The 14,156-nt window shown below is 40.9% G+C and overlaps 1 protein-coding gene across 1 annotated transcript; it reads right to left on the bottom strand.

The window, feature by feature from the left end:
* Positions 1–515: 515 nt before the first annotated feature.
* On the bottom strand, positions 516–12,666 carry ARPP19 (cAMP regulated phosphoprotein 19). The gene is made up of 3 exons (XM_059823730.1): positions 12,577–12,666; positions 7,476–7,598; positions 516–4,028 (listed from the first exon to the last, which is right to left on the bottom strand). The coding sequence occupies exons 1-3, from the start codon at positions 12,619–12,621 to the stop codon at positions 3,858–3,860; spliced, it is 339 nt and encodes a 112-aa protein (XP_059679713.1). The 5' UTR covers positions 12,622–12,666; the 3' UTR covers positions 516–3,857.
* Positions 12,667–14,156: the final 1,490 nt, after the last annotated feature.

The following is a 14,156-nucleotide window of genomic DNA, read 5'->3' as shown; positions in this document are numbered from 1 at the left end:
GCAAAGCTTCTCTGAGTGCCTGTCCATGCAACTGTACCTGTCACAGCTCCAATTAGAAACAGATTTGGGCAATAAGCCTGTATTTAAATAGTTCATTTTTGCCTGAAGATTGATGCCACTCCCCATTCAGAGATTCAGGTAAGTTACTTTAGGTTACTAATGCCAGTGTTAATGCAGCCTTTGAACTGCCTCAGCATGGTATTTGAATGACACCACTTAAATTGGACATTTTTCTCCTCTGTTAGAGATGCAGTATAGAGGGTGTTACTATGACCTTGGTGACTGAGCTAATAGTATAAATATACAACGTGGATCTTGAAGTTGCGCAAAGATCAGCACCTAAGTCACAGTCTGAATATGAAATTACTTGGACTTTTTCCAGCATCTTGGTTTCTTGGAAATGTTGCCATATTCAGTCCAATATAGTTGATAGCAATGCGAACTTCTATATTCCAAGCTAATTCCCAGAAATCCCCTTCACTCAGTGCAAGGGACCAAAACAATCATCTGTTACGGAGTTTTCAAACAATAAGCTTTAATTGCCTTATTAGAAAAATAAGCACTGAAATATATATAAATGTGATTACATTAAAGTAATTCTGTAGTCTAACATACTAGAAACCAAAGCCCAGTCATATTTTTAATGATACAGAGTAGCAAGATTTAGGTTTTAGAAATTTTCCATAGAGAATACCGAAGTATGCAGTATCTTTTAGGAAACCACAGTAAAGACGAGACAAATCTCCATGTTGCAATAAAAACTAAGTAGATCAATTTATTCTGTATACTATACAATGTGTAAGTTTGTAAAGAACAATTGACATTTTTATCACCTTAACATCTTGACTGGGTGTAAATATGTCCAACAAAATGTACTCCTGTGGCCTTTACACAAACACTGTCCTACTACATCAAGAACAATGAGAGGGAAGCCTTTGGTGCTACAGATTTGGGGACATATCTGTGAAGTTGTAATTAATCCACTTAACTATCTCGAATAAAATGTTGGTACTATCTGCTATTATAAGCCTACATGAGTACTACTCTAATAACTAAACACCGTCTATCTTTAAAGGCAAGATATGAAAGGGACTGCCAGTCTACAGTGTGGGCAGGTTTTCTTTGAAAAAGGTAATTATCAAATGGTAAAACTCATATAATACATTATGTACATAAGTTTGGATAGCTGAGTTATCTTGCTGGAGTAAGCTGAAAGTAAGCATCAATTTGCAGTCATGTTTGATTTACTGTTAAGTGATTATTGGACTTAAGTTTTATACAGTGTATAGAATCAAAATAGCTATGCCTGCTGCTGAGGTCTGTCAGATGTGAAGGCTCATAATCAGTCATTGACCTAGTTAGTATTACAGTACTCCAAATATACAGATGGATAATATATTCATAGCTGAATTTGTAGTGATCTTAAGAACTGCAAGTCACCGAGTGAACATCGGAAAAGCTTGGGTTGTCCAAACAGCAGGACAAGCTGAGTTGTAGCTAAATCAGTGGAATGTTTAAATTTAAATGGCTATTTTTTTAAACCTTCTCAAACATCAAGAAAGCTCACCTTATGTGAGCTACAGAATAGTGGCACCAGACAATACACAGCAAGTCACCTTAAATTGTTCAAAATTTGTTTCAGGCCCAGTCCTATCATTAAGTTTCAATTCCATTTATACATACAAAAATAAAGAGGGATTTTCACATTAGGACAAACATCTATAAAAAGCAGTTTGCTTCAATACATCTAGGTTCCTTGCTATTCTCGCAGCCTAATTGCCTACTTAAAGTCAAGTAAGTCCATTTCTTCAACCTGTTCTTCAAAAATCATAAATTCTTTATAATATTAGTGGAGGATAAGGAATAAGAGGCTCAACAGAGCCCATTTAATTACTACAAAAGGACTCTACAGACTTGAAAAGAATCAGGTTAGCAATTTTGAAATTCTCTGGAATGACTTCCCTGAACCAAAGACATTACATAGACACCGATATACTTTGCTTGTGTTCTGATCAAAACAGAACCAAATTAAGATTTTTCATTTTCTCATGATCATTTTCTTATGTTTGCCTTTAGAAGAGAGCACTGCAGAAAATATAGGCCAGTGTTCTTTTTGACTAGCAGTCCTTTATCTTGTAAGACCTTCCTGAACACATCAACACAAAGCACATCCTTCTAAAAAGATGCATCTTTGTTTCCTCTTATAATACCCACATTGGTGCTTTGTTTTTAATAGGCTGTTTCAGAACTGTTTCTTTAAAGGAAGAAGTATTCAGTAAACTTATCTTTTTAAAGAACATCAAGGCTGTGATTAGCTGTATTAAAATCAATTACATTATGGATCATACTGCACTTTTAATATTATGATTTCATTGAACAAACATGCTTTTAAATGCATCAAGTTACCTATCTAATATCAACTACTTATTTTGGCAATCTAGTACTTACGACCTGCATCATAAAGATGAACTGAAGTTCATTCCTATTTTCTGACATGACAAGTTACCTATTTCTCAATAGGTCATTATATAAATACCACTTCCAGTTCTTTGTTTCCCCAAAGTCAATGAGGGGCTGCTGTATAACAAAGAGAAAAGGAGTTAGTTTACTAAAACTTTAGGAGTCCAAGAAAAAAAAAAATTATACCACTCCACTTCCAGAAGTCTAAAATAGCCCAAAGACAATTGCATATCAAACCTTAGCAAGCCTAGATTTTGAGTTTGCCACACAGGAAACTCTCTAGAACAGTACATTTCGCCATCTCCTATGTCATCAGACAGAGCATTTCAGCTTTAAAAGCTTAAAGAGCCACTGAACAGAAAGGGCACTTGCCTCCAAATATAGGTACAAATTCCAGGTTTATATTTGAATGCTGGACGTTGTTGCAAAACAAAATATACAACCGCAAAAGCATATGGCTGAGTCAAGTGTAAATATAAGTGTTTCACAAATTTCAGGTATTCAATTTTTACTTTCAGTAGCAAGATTCTGGGCTCTTAGTTTCAGGACAAGACTTTGAAAGATACAGAATCACTTGTGCTTTGATTGGCACATTATCTGCTTTTTAAAATGTAAAACTAATAGACATTTGCAAAAGGTTGTGCAAAACTATTGTATTTACAAAAATGGCACAAGAGTGAATTCAACAGTCTATGCACATGCACACTTCATTCACATCTTCAACAAAAGTGTGTCCTAAGCTACGGAACTGAAAAGAATACCAGCTTCAACAGGCAGTTGTCAATAAGCACTAGATTCACAAGAGTTACACCAGAATGGGCAAATATTGCCCAAGTAAAAACTCTATTGTTAAAGCTGAAACAGGTTTAAGGCCGTTCAAGTTCAAAAGCAGAAACAAAATTCAATCAGAGCCCTGTCTTTGTTTTTATACATGCTTTACCATCTAGCAACTTGTGGTCTAAACCTCTATTTTAGACAACAAACCCAAACACAGAAGAAAAACCCAACACAACTGGAGGTTATATTAAATACAAATATGCTGTAATTAAGATGAAATAACAAAAGCAGAAACATTATAAGTTGTAAAACTTGCGATGTCACTTGCTGGAACCAGTCTTACACTAGGAAATGGGCAATATGTACATTTTCAAGTAGATTACATTGCTCTAACCAAACTTGTCCTTTTTAATCAGTGCATTGTTCTCAACTAGTCCAAATACTACACATTTTACTCTTAACAGTACTCCCTTACAATAGCAGCACATGCTATCGCTACCTGCAAAGCTGTCAGTCTCATGACTTAGTGTAAGAAAGAAAAAGGGGGATGTGAGGGTGAGAAGTAACTACTAAGGAGAAATAACAGGAATGAGAATAATCATGCAGTTCAGATGTTCTCGTCAGCCAGCCAGCTTGCTAGCAACAAGAGATGGTTTCCGCTGTGGAAGATCCTGTGGAGTAGGAATATGGTCACCAGTGACTTCTGTCTTGTCAGGAGCTGCAGTAGGCAGTTGCTTATTCTTCATCTTTGCTTTAGCCATGTTGTAATCACCAGAATCAAAGTATTTTTGCTAGAAGACAAAACACACATACATTTAAAAGCCTGAAATCTTATCAGATGCATACAGTGAATTACATGGTTAAACAGATTCTTTAAATTTTAAAAACAGTTATAAAATCTTCCCGATTTGGCAAGGCAGCTCTGTGTCAAGTCAAAAAAAAAAAAAATCTTATCAAGACTACTAAGCACACACAGATACACTCTTAACGTTAGGTAAGTATACAGTTAGGTTCTACACATACCATTAGACTCACATCATACATGGACATTATTTTTGTCCTGCTTTTCCCAAGAGCTCTGATCTCTCCCATAAGTGAAACCTTGGGCTTTGTAAATTTTGTTGCAGTGAACAAGTTCTGCTACGCAGAATAACCAAACAACACATGAACTAAAGCTGGAGAACATAGCGTGTTCTATCATACCAGAAGATCAAAGTAGCATGAAACTGCATTCTAACAAGAAACCTCTTATCTGCATACATTAAAACAGTGGAACTATAATCCCTAAAGTTCCCAAACCAATTATTTAGCAAAGTCAAATCTACTGTGCAGTCCTTCTGAAAAGCACTGTGTAAAGGAAATTCTTATCCCATGCTCCAGGTTTCTTCTGAATACAAAAGTGAGTACATTAAGATTAAATTTCTAGAACAGTGTTCCTTAATATTTCAGCAAATTTTTATTAGCATTACCTTTAACAGTCTTTTTTGTTGTCAGTGACTGTTATGATTTATCTGCGTCATGGTAAGTAAGATGAGGCATGAAATTTCATCCGAGGCCTGCATCAAGTCTTCAACTGCTCACTGACACATTTTTGCAGGAAAAGTTGTATTTTGTTTACATCTTACTAGAGGTCTACCATTAAGGTACTTGTAACCCGTGATTTGAACAGATTATCATACGAGGCCAAAAAAAATTAGATTCAGGACAAAGATTTACACTAGCAATTGCTGCTTAGAATCACAATCGTCTCTGAAAAGAACACTCCTTAGTTAGCTTTATGCAGGCTTATTCCTCAGCCAGTTGAGCAACAGCCATCACTACTTGCTATGTTTAAGTGCTTCCAGGCAGCATATTACTACCATACTCTTTATTTTGCATTAGTACTAACCAGCTGCAAAATGTTCAGTAGCAGCTGTTAGAGAGAAAATGTTAGAGAGAAGTAATTTGAACACCTGACTTAACAGGCCCTTACCTACAGGGGCAGGGAAGGCTGTTTATACAAGGCCTCCTGAAGAAGGCTTTAAGTGTTCCCTGCCCCAGCCTTAAAGTTACCAAATCTGTTCTTCCCACACAGTCAGTAGTACATCTGAAACACACACTTTCATTCATGAACATTCCCAATTCAATCCTTTTGATAGTGTAATCCCTGTTTACACCACAATGTTCTAGCACTACATCTGCAGACTAGACCTCAAGTTATAACATAATGTGATTTGGAAAAAGGGTTTCATATTTTGCCCTTCAAGACTGAAGAAACCAAAAGAAACTTTTAAATATCAACTAGGTAATAACAGAATCGCTCAATCTTTAGATGTGTTAACAGATACCTATTTCTGTCCATGTAAGAGCTCCAAATAGAATACCTCTACAGAAGCATGGTGTAGCATGGTTCTCGTCTACTATTATTCTGGAGAAAGTGTGCTAACAACGGTGTGCACACCCAATGCAGAACGTATCTGGAGAACCAATATCAATGGGCAGAGTGTGTCTTAGTTGCCAAATCAAAGAAAATCTGGGCTACAGTTGACTATATATATTTAGCAGAATATCTGAAAAAACCTACCATCTTTCATGCATTAGAATATCAGCCCATTTCTTCCTTTAACTTATTCCTGTATTTTCCTCTGATTTACTCTAGCTTCTCATAGATAGCCTGTATTTGATCATCCCTTACAAACTGACCATGTTTGTCCAGGTGTCTTCATGTCAGAAACACTATCTGAAAGCATACTCACTATCCTCACTCTATTTTAAACTTCAGCAATCCAGGCAGCCCAAAGTACACCAGGTGTCTATATCAAGTAAAGATGCTCCTCATTTAAGACACTGAGCACACTAAACAAAAATAATAAAAAATAAAATGGAAGAAAGTTATTACTACCACATCAGGAGTGAAGAACTGAAAAAGGCAGATTACGAATTGGAATCCACAACTTTATGCCATCTTTTGTCAAAGCAGCAAAATCCCAAACACTTAGTCAATTAAGATGCCCACTGGTCTACCTCTACTCAAATTTGAAAATATAGGCTGCAACAACCTTTGCATTAAATAGGGCTACAATCAAGATGAAGCTACTATACAGATTGTTATTGGTGGTGGTAAGTTTTCCTCACATTTGCACTGAGTGCAAGCGGTCATAATTCCTTTATAGCCATCAATCCTTAGGGGGTGGATGCTGGTCTGTTTTCCTGAATTATCATCACAACACACACTTACCTTCTCTCTTCTGTGTCTACACATACACTGAACCCACTGAAGTCTCATTTAGGCTGCCTTTGACCACATAACAGCATAACTCACAAAAGGAGTCACCTAATCTACCACCTGCCCATACCCAGGAGCCAGTAACTATGCTGCATATGCTCCAACTAATGAAAGAAAGCTTATCCAAAAAACCTGCCACCAGTAACAATTCCCAGGAGATGTTACCAGGTACCACAGAAATAGATCAGCACTGAACTCCAACAGCTGGTTTGTGAAGTATTTAGACTTTGAATCATCGCATGCACTCAAAAGACCTAGACAATAGTAAAAAAACCCAGGGTGACAGCAACAAAAGCACCATCAGAAGTAGTGATGTACTAGGATTATTCCAAGAACAGAGCTCTCGCATGGCTGAAAGGCATTACATAATCACTTTATGAATAATTAAACTAAAAAAATAAGCAAGTTAATAACTAAGAAAATAAGAGACACTGGTTAAATGTGGAACAATATTGAAGTACTAACTCACCCTTCACTCTTCTATTATTTTTTTGCTAGGGTGTATATTCAGAATTACACCGCCACTCTCAAGCCACTGATGTCAGATGGTGCCTGGTGTAACACAGCAGACACTAAGCTTTCATGTGCTAAAAACATGGATAATAAGAGCCAACATATGTTTTGGGGACGTCAGAATGGGTAAGATAAGATTAGTACAAAACAGGGATGACGTTCTGACCCTTAGTGTTTACTATAATGATTTTTATGAAGTCTATCACAGCAGCACTGAGCTAGCTTCTAAATTTAATTTTTGTAAAAAAGTGCAGTTGAGCCATTGATGTTGTAAACAGCTATCCTGCCAATTTGGCATTTTTGTGGAAACAAATTTCTCTTGCTTGTGCTTTCACAGACAAAGTTTAAATTTGTTAGCACTTTTACTCACGCAACGGGCTGTGGAGTGAAAAAAAGAACATCACAGATACAGGAATTTTGGAATTTCTTGTCCATACCCTGTGGACAATAAAGAACTCACTCCTTTTTGAAGTCTCTTCCTCAAGAAGTCTGAGCCTCCTGGTTTCTGGCCCAAATGAGGATATCTTGCTTTCAATTTTGCTTCTTCAACTTTTTCTGGGCTGATCACCTTATCCTCCATTTCCTGAAAGACAAACAGCAATACTGCAAATTAAATATACAGTAACGAACTATTTATGCAGAATACCTTTGCAGGTAATTCACCAACATGCCGACTGCTGCTACCAAGTGAACATATCAATTATCTGAATAGACATTTTCATACATTCTCTCTCAAATACTGACAGCAACTGTGGGAGTTAATCCTCCCATCTTAGATGCCTTTCCTGGAGACGTGTTTGAATCTAATCAACACAATTCTCTTTCACATAAAAGAAGTCTATACTAAAATTAAATTATTTCATTTTGAAGAAAAAATCCCCCAAACAAAAAACTTTTTTTTTTTTTTCCAAAACAAGGGTTCCACTAAGAACAAACAAACATTGAAAGCTGGTCAAGAGTCACAGAACGTTTTTTCAACTGCCCATGCTTGATCATGAAGTTGCAGACTTGCATTGCCACAATCTAGTTTGTATGACTGCTCTAACTGAATCAGTGTTAAAGTAGCTCAGTCTCAAAAACATGCCTGCTATCATTATTAATAGCAACAATACTGTATTTCTCTACACGTCTATAATTATCCTAAAATTATGAGGATGAAGAGAGTTGGATAGTGCATTTGTGTAAAATAAAATGCCTATTTTATGAATATACTGTAAAACATGCATGCTCAAAGTAATAATTTGAAGATACTCATTTGGCAAAAACTGCAATTTGTACATCCAGCCTTTCAACAATGACCTCTACTTTACACTCATCTGTTCCAGTCCATGTAGCAATTTGATGTATGAAGTACAATTTCTTCTATTAGATCATTTCTAAAATATCTTCCACTCAAAATTCTTGGTTTTCTACTTTCCAGTATTTGGCCAAGGCCCCCCCCCCCCCTTTTTTTTTTTGCAGGCAAACCATTGCCAGTTCAGGGGAAATATATATTGATTTGCACTGATTGCCATAGTTCTTGAATTCTTATTACCATCTGAAGTCACAGAAAGACTTTAGGCAGAAAAAAAAGAATTGCCATTGAAATCAGGAGAGCCTCACATTCATCTGTGACTAAGGTTTCATATCCACTTAGAGCTGCTTAAGCAGATCCTTCACACTCTTTTACATCCCTGTCATCATCCTTTGCATTGCATCAGCCACCATGTCTGCGTGTACTCCACGTGAATGGGTCACAGAAATTAATTCAACAGAAAAATAACCATCTATTTTTTTTTCCTTGTTGGGCTGTGTTTCATTGGGATCAATCTCCACAGTTTGGATGACCAAGCAGCTGCACAAACAGGTATGTTAGCACAGCAGCAGGGAGGACAGAATAACACCAACAGCGGGGAGCTACTTAAGCCACAACTGCCAAGGAACTAGAGCCACCACACTAGCCTACCCCAGTGCTTTCCTATATTTCTTATAAAAGCTCGAAATTCTATGATATTCAACATCTTTCTGGTAAGAAACCTCAGAAGCAAAGGTTATAACAACAGATTCAGAACATAACATTGTCTAGTTGCTCCATTAGGCCAAGACGTCTCAAAGACAGCTTTGCACAATACAGTGGGAATCTGAATTAACAGTTCTACCAAAGAAAGAGAGAAATTCTCAAAAGAGTTTAAGAGCAACTTCTATGAGGACAGGAACCAATGTTTTTAATTAGATGAAAACACAACGCAAAATACAAATAAATATAAAGGGTAAAGTTTCCCTGACACTACCGAACATAGAACTGTTTCTCACTATATAATATCATACCAGCCAAGACCACAGTTTTTGTGTTATAAAGACCATTCTTCAGCTGCTGTTCTTCCTGTTGTGCTTTGCTATCATACTGACACCGACTGGATTTTCTCAAAAGCAATCCTTTCAGCTAAACACTTTCAACATCTAATGCTGAATCACTGGGTACTCACTGTTGAGCCAACAGACAAAGCATTTGAAGGAGCATGTTTTGCCAATACTAACCAAAAGGAGATAGGTTTTAAGAACAGAGGGCCAACAATAAATAGCTTACATAAATATGTATTCATGGTGCATCAAAGGAGATATTTATGCAAACTCACAGGGCTGATAAATCACGGCACAGCAGGCAATCAAAACACAAAATACTGTGTTAGGCATCAATGCAGCCGAAAAAGATACAGACTATGGTCACTTACCCTTGATGACCAAGAACAACTAAGACTCAAGAAACTATGGAAGACAAATTAAAGAATTTCAATACAAAGACTTGGGGTGTCAAACAAAACCAGCTGACAGCAGGTTTGAAAAATACTTAAGACAACAGTTCATATAAAATATAGTTAAGCTGCAAAACTCCTTGCCGAAGGATATAGGGAGTGCCAAGAATCTAGATGGATTCAGAAAGCGTTCATTCGCAGCTCAGAAGGCTTTTAAACAACAGATTGCCCAGACCTGGGATAATTTTCTGGGGAAGATCACTGCATGCATGTCCTGACCTTATATTCTTCTGTGGACTAGATGGTATTGAGCTAGATGGAGATCTGTTGTTGAGCCACAAAGGCTTTACCCCAAGCCAGCAAGGCCATTCATACATTTATAACATTCTCCCTTGAGTTACAGAAGCAACAACCAAGTGACTAACAAATGATTGGGGGGGCGGAAATCAAGATATACCACGCTCTTCCTCCTAGTGACAACCACACAAAAGGTATAATTTTAGTTCTCTACAGGAATTTGACACAGCTAATGAATTCTGCTTACTTCATTAAAAGGATCTACCAGGAAGGCAGTAGTTACCTAACTCATTTAAAGACAGCTTTTGCTTTTAATCTTTGCAGAGGTGCTAGCAGCATAAAGTTCCATATCTGTTGGACAACTGAACTGCATGGCTAAAAAAAGAGCCATCAGCCTTTTAAAACTCTGGTGTGAAGAGCTCATCCTCTTTAGCAAATGACATCAGACAAAATGTGAAGTAGAAAATGAGAAAAACATGACAACAGCGCAATTCTACAGTGAACTGATGGGGCAAAAGCCAGTCCAGAAACAAAATGCACAACCTCTAACAGCTTCCTGAACAATATAGGCTTTTAAGGCAAAAAGAGAGTCAGTGAACCCAGCATATGTTCTCCAGTATCTAAAGTTTCTTTTGTTATTGAACTTCCCCCTGCCACTATCCTGGGTTTTCACACCAAGAACAGGAAAAGCTTATCTTTGGCAAGTTTTCAATTTATGTCACTCTCTTGTTTAACACCTTTCTTGCCTAACACATGCATAAGCTTCTTACAGCATGTTAGAAAAGTTCAGAAGAGGTCTGTTCATTTAGGGGCTTCATCTTTTTTAAGCATACATACAAGTAAGTACTGCAAAATGGGTTGTTTGTGTAAGTATTTCAGAGCTAAGCATTAACTGAGTCAATGTTCAATTTTGCCTACCCAGACAGTTTTAGTGAAAGTTAATATTGCAATGCCATAATAGCACTGATATCACAGTATCCTAACAGGATATAAACTCACAGAAAACCAAGTTTTCTTTTATTGACATTATTAATTTGTCTTGAACACCTCATCAGATTAATAGTAAATTAGCAGATCAGTAAAGGACTCCTGTCTCTCAAATAAAGGGCAATTTTTCAAAACAGTGCGTAAGCACTGCATTTCAAGACTTCAGGCTGAAACCCAGTTAGCAAAATCAGCCCCAGTCACCTGCCTTCATCAGAACACACTAGAAGGCATCACAATAAACTTGTTACCACATGTTTTACTATGCTCTTATTACAGAGCTATTCTGGGAGTGCTGCATAGGCCAGGGATTTATTTTTATAAGCTTTGAACAGGAACAGTATCCCTTCAGTGGTCTGTCTACCTAACATGAATGTGAAGTCGAGCTGCAGAACACACACATTTAAGAGTAGATTACAGACCTGCCATAGAAGCTGGTTCTGATTACTGCACCTATTGAGAAGGTATCATTCCATATTAACCCCCAAAGCTCTACTTGTATGACTAACTCATATTACAAATTGTAAATTATTAAACAAAAACTTGACAGCTGAGGTAGACTGAGCTTTTTCTTTTAGCGTCCTTCAAAGCATTACTTGTGTTTCATAACTGCTCCCTACCCGAAACAGCTATGGAGATTGCAACTGAGTCCATACAGCAATGACAAGACTATAAAACAAACGGCTTCTTAAAGTCACAGCCGACAGAGGGAAACTGCTAACAGCACACAGTCATCTATGAAGCCAAATCCCACTTAAGAAACTATAAAATTATTAGTTACAGAGATGACATAATAGTGCCATCACAAGAGAAGCCAGCCAGTTATTCTTTCTAAAAGCCTTAACTAGAACAGGCCGCAGCCATTGCGTTTTCGATATTTCTCCTCCTAAATAGCTTACATCAAAAGCTGAAATTTTTCTAAAAGCGAAACAAAAGTTTAGCCACCGGATTACCGCTGGTCTCCAGCCGCTGCGACTGCGAGCTGAAATTCTTTCCCCCAGGACGCCCTGGCAGGCAGAACACCCGGCAGAGAGCGGGGCCGAGGCCGGTCTAGGGAGCGAGGAAGCGCCATCAGCCCGTCCAGGCCAGAGCACGCCAACGATTTACCAGAGAACAAAAATGCCCAAGTGCAGAAGCCAACATGGTGGTGCCGCTCCTCCGCCTGCAGCCTCCGCCAGCCGCGGGCGGCAGAGCCCGCGCCCTCCCAGCCGCCCCGGCCTGCAGCATGACGCCGCTCCCGCCGCAGGCCCCGTCCCCGTCTCGCCCGAGCCGGCGGCGGCGGGCGCCTAGGGAGAGCCTCCCGGCTCCCCCGGCCTACAGCGCGGCGGCGGAAGGGCCGCGGCTGCTCCGCAGCGAGGAAGGCGGACAGGCCCGGGAGACGCTGCCTGAAGGGCCGCGGCGGCCCGCGAGGCTCCTCCGGCTGAGGGAGGGAGAGGCCCGGCCGCGGCGACCCCGCTCCGCCTCAGCCGCGCAGATGGAGGCGGAAGAAGCCCCGCGGGTCTCCTTCTGCTCCTCGGCGGGGCTGCGCGCGGGCTCCCGGCCACCCACCTTCTGCTCCTCGGCCGAGGCGGGCTCGGGACTCTCGGCAGACATGGCGCCGCGGCAGCAGGACGGCGGGGAAAGGGCAGGCGAGGGAGGCGCGACCGCCGCTCCTCCGCGCAGCGCAGCGCTGCCACCACCTCCCGCACAAGATGGCGGCCGCTTGCACGACGGTGCGCCGGAGGAACCAGACTTCCTCCGCGCTCAGCCTCCCCGGCGGCACGGCCACGCTCCGAGCGCCGCGCAGGAGCCGCTTCCGTCCCCGCCCCCTGACGTCACGCCCGCTGCCGGGCACGCTGGGAGGTGTAGTCCGGCGGGCGGCGGTTCTCGCCCCCCGGGGCCGCGTCCGGCCCTGCCCCGAGGGACCCTGCGGACATGCCCCTCGGGCTTTCCCGGAGACGGGCGCCCGCCAGGCCCCTCCGAAGAGCACAAGGCCTTCGCTCAAAGCACAAAGTCACAGCCATTCATGGAGACCTGCCCGCAGCAGCGGTTGCCCGAGCTCCGGCGGGCAACTTGGGCGCAGCTTTGAGAGGCCGAGGCCGGCCCCACAGCCCCGGTGCCTCGGGGGCCCAGCTCGGTCCCCAGCACGGCCCTGCCGCGCACTGCTCCTGCAGGCTGGCCTACGTGGCCTCCTCGGCCCGACGTCAGGGTAAAGGGAAAAAAAGACCTTTGCTGCTTGGCTACAATGAGTTCTTTTGGTTACTTTTACAGATCAAAACGGGAGGAGCTGAGTCCTCAGGAGCTTTACTTGAGGATCTTCTTTGAATCCCAGACGCCAGCTGACAGGATAGGCCGACTCAGATAGTCCACTGAAACTTCTTAACAGCATGGTATCGAGTTATAGACAGTATTTTCTTCCCTCCCCATCTACTTTTCACTGTCTGGTTCTTGGCAGAACAGCTCCCTTAGACTTTAAGAACATAAAGGAGGGGTTTAAATAGCTTACCGTTAATACATCAATAGGGGTCCCTAAATATGGGGATTATGTGAACAATAAGGCATAGATTTTTCTTAATACTCAGTTAAATTAATGTATACTCCCACTTTTCCTATACAAAATGTCTTTGCCGATTATCTTACCCTGCTTCCCTGTGATTTTGACCTCCGACCCTCCCACCCCGGAGTATCGCCCGAGTTCAGTCTGTCCTCTGGCTGAGAACCAGCACATGCTCTCCACCCTGCAGCCCCAGCACATGTGGTAAACCAGTCTGAGCACAGCTCAGGAAGGATGGGCAAGGCCAGGCTTTGTGTGTTTAAGGTCCAGAAGATGGACTGAGGCAGGTCAGAAAAGGCTCTCAATCAAAACAGAAGCTGTAAAGTCAACGATTTTGCCACAGTTGCATTTTACTAAAAGCCCCCCAAACCAATAATTGGAAGCGTTTTTTTGAGCAACTGAAAGATTTATTCAGAGGCCAGGATTGTGTAGTAGTAGGGAACTCAAGGCATGTGCGCATCCCTCATTCACAAAGGGATACAGCAGGGCAGATTGCACAGGAAAATCATGGAAGGCCCTAGAAAGTATTTTTTTCCTAATGATAGAAAAAGCAATGATAACGGTGGGTGTGCCACATTTGCTTCTAGCAAAACCA

Source organism: Gavia stellata, chromosome 13, assembly GCF_030936135.1.
Source record: "Gavia stellata isolate bGavSte3 chromosome 13, bGavSte3.hap2, whole genome shotgun sequence".
Lineage (NCBI taxonomy): Eukaryota > Metazoa > Chordata > Aves > Gaviiformes > Gaviidae > Gavia > Gavia stellata.
This window is presented reverse-complemented; position numbering and strand designations above follow the sequence as displayed.